The sequence below is a fragment of the Corylus avellana genome, chromosome ca7 (genome assembly GCF_901000735.1).
Source record: "Corylus avellana chromosome ca7, CavTom2PMs-1.0".
In the NCBI taxonomy this organism is placed as follows: Eukaryota; Viridiplantae; Streptophyta; class Magnoliopsida; order Fagales; family Betulaceae; genus Corylus; species Corylus avellana.
The window spans coordinates 26,909,704-26,922,131 of NC_081547.1; the positions used below are offsets into that span (position 1 = coordinate 26,909,704).

Consider the following 12,428-nt stretch of genomic DNA (forward strand, 5'->3'; position numbering starts at 1 on the left):
CTTTAATTTCTAGTTGCAGGATTGTGTTGAATTATTTATCCATAAAATTATCTGTGTGATTACTATATTGTTTGCAATCATGTTTTTTCTCATTACCCTTGTTCTCGACGAAAAGTACTGTATACGTCGTTGTTTGGATGAGAAGTCAAATTCTTATCTGTGTACTAAGTTTCAAAAGCCAATGTAGTTATGGATGTTTTGATCAGTAGTACTTCACATTTGTGCCGATGTGAATTTTATATAAAAGATCTGCAAAGAGATTTGTTATACAAATTGAAGAGAAATGTTACACATATATACATCTCTATTTTGTAAATCAACATACATATTAATTTCCAATAAAAGGTTTAAAGTAAATCTACACTATTATTTGTGCTGATTTTTTTGTGAATTTGCACTATTATTTTGTCAAATTTATAATAATCTTATTTAGGTCTGTAAATAAACCAGCAGTCTGTTTAACAATCAATTGGATTTAACTTGACCCAAACTTGAACTCAATATTATACAAACCCGCTTATTATTGTAAAAACTCATTCAATTAGTTAATAATGCATACCTGACTATTGGGTTAATTACCAACTTGACCTTGTTCGTGCCTTGCCTAATGAAAAGTAGTGGATTAATACTTAATAGCTTTGTTTTCACCTAATATTTTTTTTTTGGAATATATTTTTCCCAATTTGGGACTTTTAGCTTCGTCTAAACCGAAAACATTCTACACTTCTTTTTTATTTAATATAATAATCCCATCATCTATATATTCCTTCTCTCTAGAAATGAACCACTTTGAAGATTTTAAAATGTGTCAATTTCAGTGCACACTTAATTGCTAAGTGAACTGCTTAATTCCAACTTAATGTTTAAAAGCATTCCCAAATATTTTTGGGAATTAATTCTTTAAGGATTAGTGGCCACTGTAAATCCCCTTTCCTCACATTAATCACAAATCAATTCTACATTACCAAAAAAAATTCTATCCTTATCACAAAATCAAATTCTTGGCTCAAAAGTAAATCTATTGCATGCATATATCTGAAGGTCGAGGAAACTGTGATGGTGAAATTTGAGAAAAGAACTTTATTGGCAACCAATTAAGCTACTTTTATTAGTGCTTGGTCGAATATGGAGAAAAGAATTTAAGAAATTTTCGTAAAGAGACATACTTTATAGAGAATCGGAAATAGTTCTCGAAATGTCAATTACAAATAAGTTATCTTCATCGATTTTATTCCTCCTATTTTTTGGATTCTTATGATCTCCGTAGCATAGAATTTGATTCAGACTGTTTCTGGGAATCGCTTGAATGCGAGAATTAAACATGTCGTTCCAACCCTCGTGGCCGACAAAAGTAAAGCAATTGTACGAGGTCGAAGAAATTCGTGATGGTGAAATTAAAGTTTTTTTTATAGGAATTTTTTTTTTTTGTTTTTTTTACTAGTTGGAGAAGCGTAGCTTATGATAAAAGCCACTGGCCAGAGAGAATTCTGTGTAGGCCAAAGAGTTGTATAAAAGCCAAACTAGCCAATAGAGGGCACAAAGCTAACATGGCAGCAACAAAGGTAAGCCTGAAGCTTTTTATAGAAAAAAAGAGCCGTCGAGTGCTGTTTGCTGAGGCAGACAAAGAATTTATTGATTTCCTCTTCTTTATTTTCACTCTGCCGGTGGGAACTATCACCCGGGTCTTACAGAAGCAAAACATGGCAGGCAGCTTGAATAGCTTGTACGATAGCATAAAGAGTCTGAGTGATATTTACTTTCAGCCAGGCCAAGATAAAGACTTTGTGCTAAATCCAAAAGTAGCCATTTCCGGTGTTGAAGTCCCTCTCCTCCTGCCAAGCGTTGATGAGCAGTCATTACAGCTGTAACAACCGAGAAATTTTATAAGTGCGGAAACCACCAGAAATGTACGTACGTGGCAGTGGCTAATGACCAGAGAACAATTTGTCCTTCGTGCATGAATACAATGAACTCTGAGCTAAGATACGTGGACTACCGACCAAGGGATATCAAGGCATCCTCCTCAAGTGAGGGAGGTTACATGAAAGGGTTGATTACTTACATGGTGATGGATGATCTTGACATCAAGCCCATTTCCATGTCCACCATCTCTGCTATCTCTTTACTTATCAAATTTAATGTCAAGGACGTAGGAGCTGTTGAGGAGAAGGTGGTCGATTTTGGCATTGATGAGGTATATATATATATATCAATTGCTCATTTATAGTGGAAAATTATAACTATTTTGCTCCTTATTTGGTTTATTTTTAGGGTGTGAAATTACTTAAGGCTTCTATGCAATCAAAAACCGTTTTGACCGATGTCTTCCTTCAAGCAGAGACCGCTGGATTTGGAACTTTAATATCTAGGTGCAAAAATTGTATGGAAACAATGGAATTATTTATCCATAAAATTATCCGTGGGATTACTATATTGTTTGCAATCTCGTTTCTCATTGCCTTTATAGGCAACGAAGATTGTATGCGTCGTTGTTTGGATGAGCACAAATTCAAACTCAAATTTCAAAAGCCAATGTAGTTATGGATGATTTGAGTACTTGGAATTTGTGCCAATGTGCTTTTATGTAAAAGAATAAAGTAAAACTTTGAAGTTTTTTTAAGAGTAGAATGTTAAATTTGTACTAAAAACAAAATATATCTCTTGCCCATCTCTTATTCACCCCTTCTGTAAATCATCACGCATGTTAGTTTCAAAGAAGAGGTTTATAGTAAATCCACACTATTATTTTGTCAAATTTATAGTATTCTTATATTCCAGGGATAATCCTGAGTTTGGATGACCTCTTTATTGTGGTGTTTGACCCTTGATGTAAAATTGAGGCAAATTTTGTTTGGATTACCAACCTAGCATGTTCCTGCCACGCCTAGCTACATGATAATTGCCAACATGTCATTCAATGATATAATTTATCATTGAATTTGTGTGGAGTCCACGTGAGCTCACAAAGTTAATGGTTGATACTTGATATATTAAATTTGTAGAATGAGATGAGAAAAATATTAACGCGAATCTTTCATCTTTATTTGGTTAGCATCCATTCTTAGGATTTATGAATAATTATTCCCGTGAGAATAGTCATTCTCTTAAGAAGATGAATAGTTATTTCTCTAGAAAATGAGAACATGTACAATATCTATTCCTACATAAATATACAACGTTTTTTCCAAAGAAATTCACATTATTTTATTTTCTTTCAATTTTATTTTATTTTATTTTTTTTTTTTTTTAATAAAGACAAACAAGCCCTAAAGTATTTTCTTGGAAAATGTTTGTCATCGTCCTCAACAACCATATATGCATGTGTAATGGGATACAAATATCCCAAATCTTAAGTAGAACCCATTCTTGAAAATCGGTATAAAATGAGAGGGTTTCCAATAACTTATATACATAGTTAATATTAGACTTAACCCATGAAAAATGAAACATCAACCTCCAAGAAAATAAAGAATAAAATTGAATTTTCATATGGTACTTTCTGCTTAGTTTTTCATTTCTTTCCTACTCTATTTATACAAAGCATTAACTGAAATGGGGTTCGTTAATTACCCACTAAGTAACAAACTTACAACTAAACCTCTATCTGACAATTGCACTAACAGCATTACAAGAAGGAATTATATGATTAACCCAATTGAATACAACTATTTACCCATGATTAACCCACCTCACGAACTATATATCCTTATTTCCCTCTAGTCTTCTAGACAAACATGCTTTTGTTTTTTTTTGTTTTTTGTTTTTTGTTTTTTTTTTTTAAAGAGAGTAGTAGCAGCCTCACCAAATTTTACTCACCAAAATAGTTAATTTTTTTTTTCTTCATTTTAACTACCTGCTTTTTTAAAACACCCTCAGCAACCTTAGCATTCTAACATTTCACTATTACATTTAAATATTATTTTTCAAATATTGCTTTATTCTTTCTCTCTAACTTTTTTCAAAGAATAAGGAGGGAGAGAGAAACAATTTATTATTTTTTATTCATTTAGTGAATAAACAGTACTCACTAAAAATTAATATTTTGCTGAGGCTATAGAGAGGTTTTTTTTTTTTTGTGATTTTTAGTGATTTGGCTTACCAAAATAGCCAAAAAAATAATTTAGTGAGGAGGTTAGAAATGCTTTTAAGTGTTAAAAACAAAAAAGAAAATATACTAATCTTATTTGTGATACAAATAGGACTACTAAAATAATAAAAGAACACAAAAATGATAAAAGAAAGAAAAATAATATCAATTAGACAATATAAATATCATTGTATCAATTTACACTTTTGTTTTAATTTTATATATATATAGTTTTATTTTGCTATAGAAACGTGGGCTTCCAAATAGGCAGAAAAGTGTGGAAGCTTTCGAACAAGCCCAAGTGTGTTGCTATAATAAAAGGCAAGCCCATAGCGTTGGCTAGGGCTCTATGCTCTATCCGAAATGAAACAAGGTTATATCAGTAATTCAGCTCTGTATATAAAGCAGCGTCCATCTTCTCCAGTTGAGAACCCTATTCTACGGCCGCGCAGCCCTCTCTGTCTCTCTCTCAGGTTACGACCCCTCTCTGTATTTCTCTCCAAAATCCCATTTCACGGTGCTGCTACTTTCATTTTTTTGTGCTTAATCACTCTTCAAAATCACTTTTTCGAGAAAAAAGAGAGAGCTTTGTGTGTGTGTGTGTGTGTGTTTTGCTCAGAACTTCCGCAAAGAGCTTAGTTTTGGAAATGGATCTGAAAATTATAATGGGTATTTGATATTCTTAGAAGCTAACGCTTTTTCTTGCTGTAATTTTGTTATGTTAGGTAAGGAAGAGCTTTGGGTAGAGTTTTCTTCATTGTGCAATGGCTCCTAAAGGTACATTTTTTTCTCCATCTTTTTTTTAAAAAAAATTATATTTCCATTGTTAAGTTATGTATCTGTTGCTGGGTTTCCAATGTAGATGAGATTCAAGTTGTGGATTTCTGTTTTGACCAATGATAAGAAATTTACGTTCGTGTTATGTTCACCATGTGTTTGTTTGTCTTAACTATGAATTTGCTAAATATTGGATAATGTGTAAGGATCACACGAATTTAAATAGCTGTGTGTTTGTCAGCCTCAATCGTGCCTCTAGCCCATATGATATGTTATGGACATTTAGCATAATTTGAATGCTCTCTGTAAAATTGGTACGGTGCTTCATGATTTCCTGTTATATTTGTTTTTTTGTTTTGTTTTTCTTTGAGGTTGAGAAAAAGATATAGGGTGGGGGGGTTGGGTTCTTGTTACATTTTACTGTTGAATCATGAATGTAAGCTGAAAAGTGAAAACTCTGAAGATGTATAGAAGTTGCATGATGTTGGTGTGCTCTTTTTGTTTGAGATCGTTATTGCTCATTGTGTTTTTCTTGCAGTTAAACAATAGGTATTGAAAAGTAGTTTAATATATAGGGATTCTTGTTATATGGTTTTTTGTATCAATTTGTTACATATATCTCTGTGTTATGATTACTGTAGCCAAATTAATGGCATCCCTCACGCTATGCTCTCCTACTTGTGGCGTATTAGGCAATATATGTTTCTGCTTACCTGCTGTACTTAGGTTTAATGCTGTATCTTTTTGCAGGTGATGTGGCGAAAAAGGGTGATCCAAAGGCTCAGGCCTTGAAGGCTGCCAAGGCTGTGAAATCAGGTGCAGTCTTTAAGAAGAAAGCTAAGAAGATACGGACATCAGTCACATTCCATCGGCCAAAGACATTGAAGAAGGACAGGAACCCCAAATATCCCCGTATCAGTGCTCCACCAAGAAACAAGTTGGACCATTATCAGATTCTCAAGTATCCACTGACTACTGAATCTGCAATGAAGAAGATTGAGGATAACAACACCCTCGTTTTCATTGTTGATATCAAGGCTGACAAGAAAAAGGTCAAAGATGCTGTGAAGAAGATGTATGACATTCAGGCCAAGAAAGTGAACACTTTGATCAGGTAAATTTCTTTCTTCGACACCTAAGATTTTGGTGTTTATATTTAACGGATATGGTGGAGGGCTATGCAACTTAATAAACCACTCATACAAAAAATCTGCGATACTACATATAGTGGAGGGCTGTGCAACTTCATAGCCTGTCCTTTTACATCTCTGCTTGTTCTTCAAAGCTATTCTTTTCATGTAAGATTAGAAAAAACGACACTTTTTTATATGCATATACCAACCCTTTGATTTTTGTGATGCAGGCCTGATGGAACTAAGAAGGCATATGTTAGGTTGACACCAGACTATGATGCCTTGGACGTTGCAAACAAGATTGGCATCATCTAAGATCTAATTTTTTATCCGTTTGTCTGGAGCAAAGTGATTCTGATCTTGCTATGACAGTTTTGTTAGTAATGAGACATTGTGTTAGTACTCCAATATTAGTTGCTTTTTTAAATTTTTGTACTGGGAACTATATTTTCTATACACTATTGCGATTGTGTGCCAATTAGGAATATGTTTTCTAGTGGTATTGCAATTTTTCTGTTCTAGTAGCCCCTTTTTGCCGCATGACAGGATGGAAAAATGGTTAACCGTCGTATTTAAGGTGATCTGAGATCACCCGGTTTAATGTTTACTTGCCTGGTATTCTGTGTACGTTGCCCTATTCAAGGAATTAGGGGAACTAGTTTATTCTTGACTTTCATTCCTTTATGCCATTGGTGAATGAGTTGGTGACGTAAAATTTTGGAGAGTTGATGTTGCATACGTACAGGCTTGTTAGGATGTTTGTATATCCGTTCTCCTTATGAATTAGATTATAGTGTTTGTTAGGTCAAATCTCAACACTCTGCTTAGCAGAAAAGAAGAAAAAATTAGGTGTGCAATTCGTAGTTGTGTACTTAGTTTGGGTTAGACATTGATATAAAATTATATAAGTTTACTTTGATTTGATTCATTTATTTAAATTGGTTAGATTTTTTAACTTTAACCCGTTAATTTTGTATTGGGTTTGTGGGTTATGTTAATAATTTTTAGTTTTAAAAATCATGTATTGGGTTTGTGTTTAGGTATGAGATTGGGTTCGTAGTTAGGTATGAGTATTAGACTATATAAGTTAGTCTTAAATTGATTTATTTAATTATACCGTCAAACTTCTTAATTATAACTTACCAATTTTGTCTTGATTTGTATTGACTTTGCAATTCGTTTTAAAGAATTGTGAACCTTAGGGGAAAAAAAAAAAAACCCTAATTTGAGTGGTTGATCAGATGTTGCTAGGGACACGAGCCAGGAATATACACCAATCATGCCACTCGGACCAATCATGCCACGCCCTACTCGAGTGACTATCAAGTAGACTTTAGAGAAGCTTTACACCAAATGACATAAAAAAAAAAAAAAAAAAAAAAAAAAAAAAAGCCTCAAGGAATATTGAAGGCTTTTATTATAAATTCCTTATAAATTTGATGTCCCTAAGTTTTATAGGGCCATCTGGACCTTTAATACGGGTGGAGAATTTACTTACTTACTTCACAGTTTCTACTAGTTTGTCCAGAAAAGGAAAAACTGACAGATAACATTTGACTGATCATGGCAAAAATGCTTTCCTGCACATAATTATAACCTCCATTGTAATTTCATTTGAAACAATAAGTAGTCCGTACTATAGCTACACCTCATCATCGTGTTAGAATTGAACAAGGCTCCGTCTTTACCCAAATCCACAAAAGAAAGCAAGAAAGAAGGGGGAAGAAATAATTGTTGGCTTGTATTTGGGCTGCTAAACAACTGAGGAAAATGCATGGTGGTGCTTTGCAATTCAGAAGTGGTTGTTTCCAATCTGATACGAGAAAATTGAATGACCACATCAGACGTTGAAAAGTTTGAAGGAATCCACAACCGTATGCAATTTGTCTTTCATCTTCTCCCACCTCCTCTCATTGGCCCCTGTGGTCAAAGTGTAGAACTTCCCTGCCATTGTCAATGTGATTCTCAATGAAAAGCAAAATTATGTACCGGTATACACTTGTATAAAGAGTTGTTTCATGTGGGTTATCAGTCTCATATCACCTAGTGAGTTGTAATTCTAGCCCTCTAAAAGACATTCAAAGTGGTGAAGGGACTGCTAGAGCATAATTGTATGGACCTGTCCTTAATCCATAGGATCAGATAGCTCTTTCCTAAATCAGTAGTAAATCTAATAGGAGACAGAAATGGTGTTATGTTGCTGCAATAGTAAACTAACGACAGGTCTTTAATGCTACATTAGTCGGTATAACAATCTAGCGTAAAGAGTAGTATTACTCTATGAGAAAATTAAGCCCAGTGAAAGCATGCCATGAAATGACACTACCAAGTTGAACAAATACTCCCAATTGGTTGGATGGAGCTCTTATGGAAAACCCAACTTCTTGGGATGGGATGTCATAAGAAGTATACAGAATGCATTGCTCATGCACCTAACATACACAAACATAGGAAGTGCACCATACCATTGCCTATGGAGATTGTGCTGAGAGCATGGCGGGTGTAGTTTGGAGCCTTAGCAACGAACTCAAATGTGTAATATGCTTTCCCGTCAACATCATGCTGTACGATACAGAGGATAACTAATCAGTCGATAATTTTAGAAGTAATAGTTGAACAAGTCCTCCATTCTTATGTGTGCATGCAAGTGTCAAGTACAGACGTTTGTGAAAAGTATGGTTCGAGAAATGGTAGAATTTCATTCCCCTAATGACCTTAGCAGTAAATGCTACAGATTCAAGCTAAATTGTCTGCCAAATATGCAAAATTGAAGAACCATGATATAGCATTGAATTTTATTGAGGTAAGTGTTATATTGGAATTAAAAACAAACAAGTGTGATCATCTCGGAGGAGAACTAAGATACTTTTCTGAAGTACTGAGGCAAACTGGTAATGGAATAAACTTGAATCAAACTCAAATATGACCAAGATTTTTAAGAAGAGATAAGACTAATAGAAGGAATATCATATTACATAGCAGTGTCTTAGGCATGAGAAAAAGCATATAAAGCATATCTAAGATTAACCCAACTTATGGAGGGGGTCAAACCTCTACTGCCTCAATTAGCTTTGTTTTCTGGGAAGACGGGGCCAAGACCCTTTTTATCAAAGTTTCAGCAACCTGTGATCGTTTTATAATGAATAGTAGCAACCTTATCAAACTCCAATATGAACAAAACTTTAAGAAATAGACAAAGCAAAAAGTGGTTAAAGAGTTAAATGCACAGAACAGGCTAACCTCATTTGGTGGCCCAAAGTCTCGAATGTCCTGTTTGACTGTTGGGATCAGAGTCACACTTACATTTTCTAATGGCTCAATGACATCTTTGAAAACCTTGTCTTGGCCTTCAATCACTACTTCCTGCCAACTCCCAAGACAGCATAGAGGAGCTACTCTTAACTTTTGGTATTTTAGCAGTTTACTGATAGATCAACTAAAAGAGACTGACATGAGCTACAGATATAGCAGACAAAACAGAAGCAGATAGAATTTTGCAAAGCACACCTGCCACCCAAATGGATAAATAAATTCGTATCCATCTTTCTTGTCTGTGACCGGCAGAAATCCCTTCTTAGTTTCTGCAGCAACTGAGCCATATCAAGGGTGTACTCTTAGGATATCAGCCATCATTAGTTAAGGAAACCGCTGCACTGCACAAATGGCAGGCATTGCTTTCCTAGATGATCACTATGTTAGTACAAAGATATGGACAGGCTAACTCCTTGAATGACAACCTTAATACACACACACACACAAAAATAACATTCATCCTACGTTCAGATTAATAATTCTTACACGATTTGTAATTCTGATTGACAAGAAAAACCAAAGGGGCAACTGTTCCAATAGCTACCACTTGTCGCCTCCCAGTTCTGTCTGCCAAATTAAAAGGCAAAAAATAAAAAAAAGAAGAAAAATGATTCTACTGCTTTTTCTTTAAGTAAACGCCAAGAATGAAGAAACCCAATTAATATAATCATAAATCAAATTAAAAGAAAAAGAAAATTTACCTTGAGGAGGAGACACTCTTGAGGACGTTCCTACTTGCTCGGCTCTGACCAGAAACGAAATGCCGCCTCTTTTACAGCAAGGCAACGTACTGTGCTTCTGTAACTGAGCCATAAGCGCGTGAGGAAACAATATAACAAAACGGGATAGGAGAATATGGAGAAAGAGACTGAGAACCTGAGGGAAAGAGTTGAGAAACAGTGAGTTTTGCAGAGACGCCATTGTTGGTGCGTTTGCGTGTGAACCGTGCAGGCATTAGAAAAAAGAGGGTCTCTGGGCTTTGTGGTGGAGACCTTGTTATCTTTTTTCTATGCTTTGGTCCACTTATCCGTTATTCGGAGCTTGCAATGTGGGCGGGTCTTTTGACACCCGTATTCGTTGGTAGTTGACCCGGTTGCATGGACTTGGACCCGCTTTTTGTCTGTCCAGAAGTCGGTCCCTGTGAAAATTTAAAAAAAAAAACAAAAAAAAAAAGAAGCGAAAAATCATTATTATTTTCTAAGCTGGTCTATCACATGTATTCAACAGATAATTGAATTTTAAAAAATTATATAAATTTTAATCATTTTTTAGTTATACATATTTAATATAATATATCATTGGCAAACAGATTTCCAGCAAATTGATGGAATTAATCATTCAATTTTGTTGATTTATGTAAAGTGTCCCAGCTTTTCTGTTTAGCAGTTTAGAAGCTTACAGTTTTACGTTCTATTTCACAATTCGATATAATTTTATTTTTTTTTTCTCTTCCCTCGTGATACTACTTTATTATTGTTCACCCAAAACTATTTAGCCTTACACGGTGATTCTATTTAGAACGTAAGTTAGTGATGCTTTTCGACTACGGGACCATCACCATTTAGGGTTCAACATTCCACCGCTCTTAGAATATGGGTTTTGTTAACATAAAAAACAAGATAATTAATACATAATTTTATATAATCTATTATTTTAAAGTATCAAGCTAATTTTATAGGACATCTATACCATAAAAGGAAACTGTTTCGTTAGTATGTATGTGTTTTTTTATATGATAAACTTAAGAACTACACAAAATCTTCAATTGTCATCAAATAATATTGTTACGTAGAATTGTACTATATAACCTTTTTGAAGGGATTTGATGACTAACATTGAATATTAGGGGAAATTTTGTCTCTATCATGCACATTGTCGATGGTAGCTAATAGCTTAAATTAAATAAACTTATTTGATGTGATGTTAGATTATTTGCCATCACATTCATCCAATTTTTTTTTTTTGAAATACTGGGACGTCTCATTAATAATCAATCAGAAAATGATCAAAACTCATTTTCATTGGCAACTTGATAATTAAAATCCTTTTCCAATGACAATCGCACGAGAGTAATTATATTCTTCATACTTATTTTTCACCAACTGACATGATGTGTATTAAGTATTTATTATTATTATTATTGTTGTTATTTAAGTGATTAACATGAGAAACCATTTAACATAAGCAATGTCAACAAATGAAAAATAAATGTAAATAATAACATTACTATAACGGCATTGCTTAATAACTATTAATCCATATGCTTTAACATACTAAGGGCAATTAAATAAATAAATGAAAGTGAAAAAGGTTTTTTTTTCTCCAAATTGAGTTGGGAGATATTCCTTAAACTAAGTATAATAAACGGATATATATATTCTTAGAGCATGTATTTTACATGCATTTTTAATATGATTAATAGAGTGCGTGATTATCACATATATTTTTTTAAAAACACACATAAAAATCATACGCTATTAAAATATATGCCAATTTAATATTATAAATTAAAAAAAGTTTCCTCCCCCACGTAGGAAGAAAACTTTATCCCATAAAAGCATTGTTGATTAAACAAATCAATTTCATATATATATATTTTTTTTATCTTGGACTCAATAACACTTCTGGCAACATCAACAAAATTTATGTAATAAAAAAAAAAAAGCTTTAGAGGTCCCTAAAGTATATCTTTTTATCAAATCACTCCATGAGGTCTAAATTTTGTCAATTTACTTTATAAGGTTTCAATTGTTATCAAATAGATCATTTAGTTTATTTTATGTTAAATTTCTAATGGTGTTGTCATGTCATACCTAATTAGAAGGCGTCACGTGTCCCCTTTAATAACAAAATATAAAATAAAAAGGAAAAATTAAAACTATAAATATAAATATAAAAAACAAAAAAATAAAAAATGTTTTTTTTTTCTTCAATTTTTAACTTTTTATATTTATATGTATACTTTTATTTTTTTAAATATATTTTAATGTTATTTTTTACTTTTAAAAAAAAAAGAAAAAAGAAAAAAGAAATCATTTTTTCCTTATAAAAAAAATAGCAAATGGAATAAATAAATACACTGCCACTAAGGCGCCAACCCAAAATATAAAAAGAAAAAA

General features: G+C 33.2%; 3 protein-coding genes across 5 annotated transcripts; 2 read left to right on the forward strand and 1 right to left on the reverse strand.

Moving 5' to 3' along the window:
* The first annotated feature begins 1,421 nt into the window (after positions 1–1,421).
* On the forward strand, positions 1,422–2,538 carry LOC132188085 (uncharacterized). The gene is made up of 2 exons (XM_059602496.1): positions 1,422–2,194; positions 2,272–2,538. Exons 1-2 carry the CDS (start codon positions 1,958–1,960, stop codon positions 2,536–2,538), a joined length of 504 nt encoding a protein of 167 aa, XP_059458479.1. The 5' UTR covers positions 1,422–1,957.
* A 1,959-nt stretch (positions 2,539–4,497) lies between these two features.
* LOC132186926 (large ribosomal subunit protein uL23) lies at positions 4,498–6,518 on the forward strand. 2 transcript variants are annotated; one of them, XM_059601047.1, is made up of 4 exons: positions 4,498–4,560; positions 4,813–4,864; positions 5,615–5,978; positions 6,228–6,518. In XM_059601047.1, exons 2-4 carry the CDS (start codon positions 4,852–4,854, stop codon positions 6,310–6,312), a joined length of 462 nt encoding a protein of 153 aa, XP_059457030.1. In that variant the 5' UTR covers positions 4,498–4,560; positions 4,813–4,851; the 3' UTR covers positions 6,313–6,518. The 2 variants fall into 2 exon arrangements, with proteins under 2 accessions (XP_059457030.1, XP_059457029.1); XM_059601046.1 differs by lacking the exons at positions 4,498–4,560; positions 4,813–4,864 and having other exon boundaries at positions 5,581–5,978.
* A 1,043-nt stretch (positions 6,519–7,561) lies between these two features.
* LOC132187286 (psbP-like protein 1, chloroplastic) lies at positions 7,562–10,291 on the reverse strand. 2 transcript variants are annotated; one of them, XM_059601551.1, is made up of 8 exons: positions 10,186–10,291; positions 10,011–10,107; positions 9,796–9,876; positions 9,505–9,587; positions 9,238–9,360; positions 9,049–9,120; positions 8,463–8,559; positions 7,562–7,941 (listed from the first exon to the last, which is right to left on the reverse strand). In XM_059601551.1, exons 1-8 carry the CDS (start codon positions 10,228–10,230, stop codon positions 7,838–7,840), a joined length of 702 nt encoding a protein of 233 aa, XP_059457534.1. In that variant the 5' UTR covers positions 10,231–10,291; the 3' UTR covers positions 7,562–7,837. The 2 variants fall into 2 exon arrangements, with proteins under 2 accessions (XP_059457534.1, XP_059457533.1); XM_059601550.1 differs by having other exon boundaries at positions 10,011–10,113.
* Between the last annotated feature and the right edge of the window lie 2,137 nt (positions 10,292–12,428).

Bases quoted from the DNA above. Each gene is read 5' to 3' on its own strand.
- LOC132187286 (XM_059601550.1), bottom strand. From the start codon at position 10,230: ATGGCGTCTCTGCAAAACTCACTGTTTCTCAACTCTTTCCCTCAG. The intron at 9,877-10,010 runs GTAAATTTTCTT...TTAATTTGGCAG, and splicing joins AAGAGTGTCTCCTCCTCAAG to ACAGAACTGGGAGGCGACAA. The intron at 8,560-9,048 runs GTTTGACCCCCT...TGTATCGTACAG, and splicing joins AGCTAATTGAGGCAGTAGAG to CATGATGTTGACGGGAAAGC.
- LOC132186926 (XM_059601046.1), top strand. From the start codon at position 5,596: ATGCTGTATCTTTTTGCAGGTGATGTGGCGAAAAAGGGTGATCCAAAG. The intron at 5,979-6,227 runs GTAAATTTCTTT...TTTGTGATGCAG, and splicing joins AAAGTGAACACTTTGATCAG to GCCTGATGGAACTAAGAAGG.
- LOC132188085 (XM_059602496.1), top strand. From the start codon at position 1,958: ATGAATACAATGAACTCTGAGCTAAGATACGTGGACTACCGACCAAGG. The intron at 2,195-2,271 runs GTATATATATAT...GTTTATTTTTAG, and splicing joins TCGATTTTGGCATTGATGAG to GGTGTGAAATTACTTAAGGC.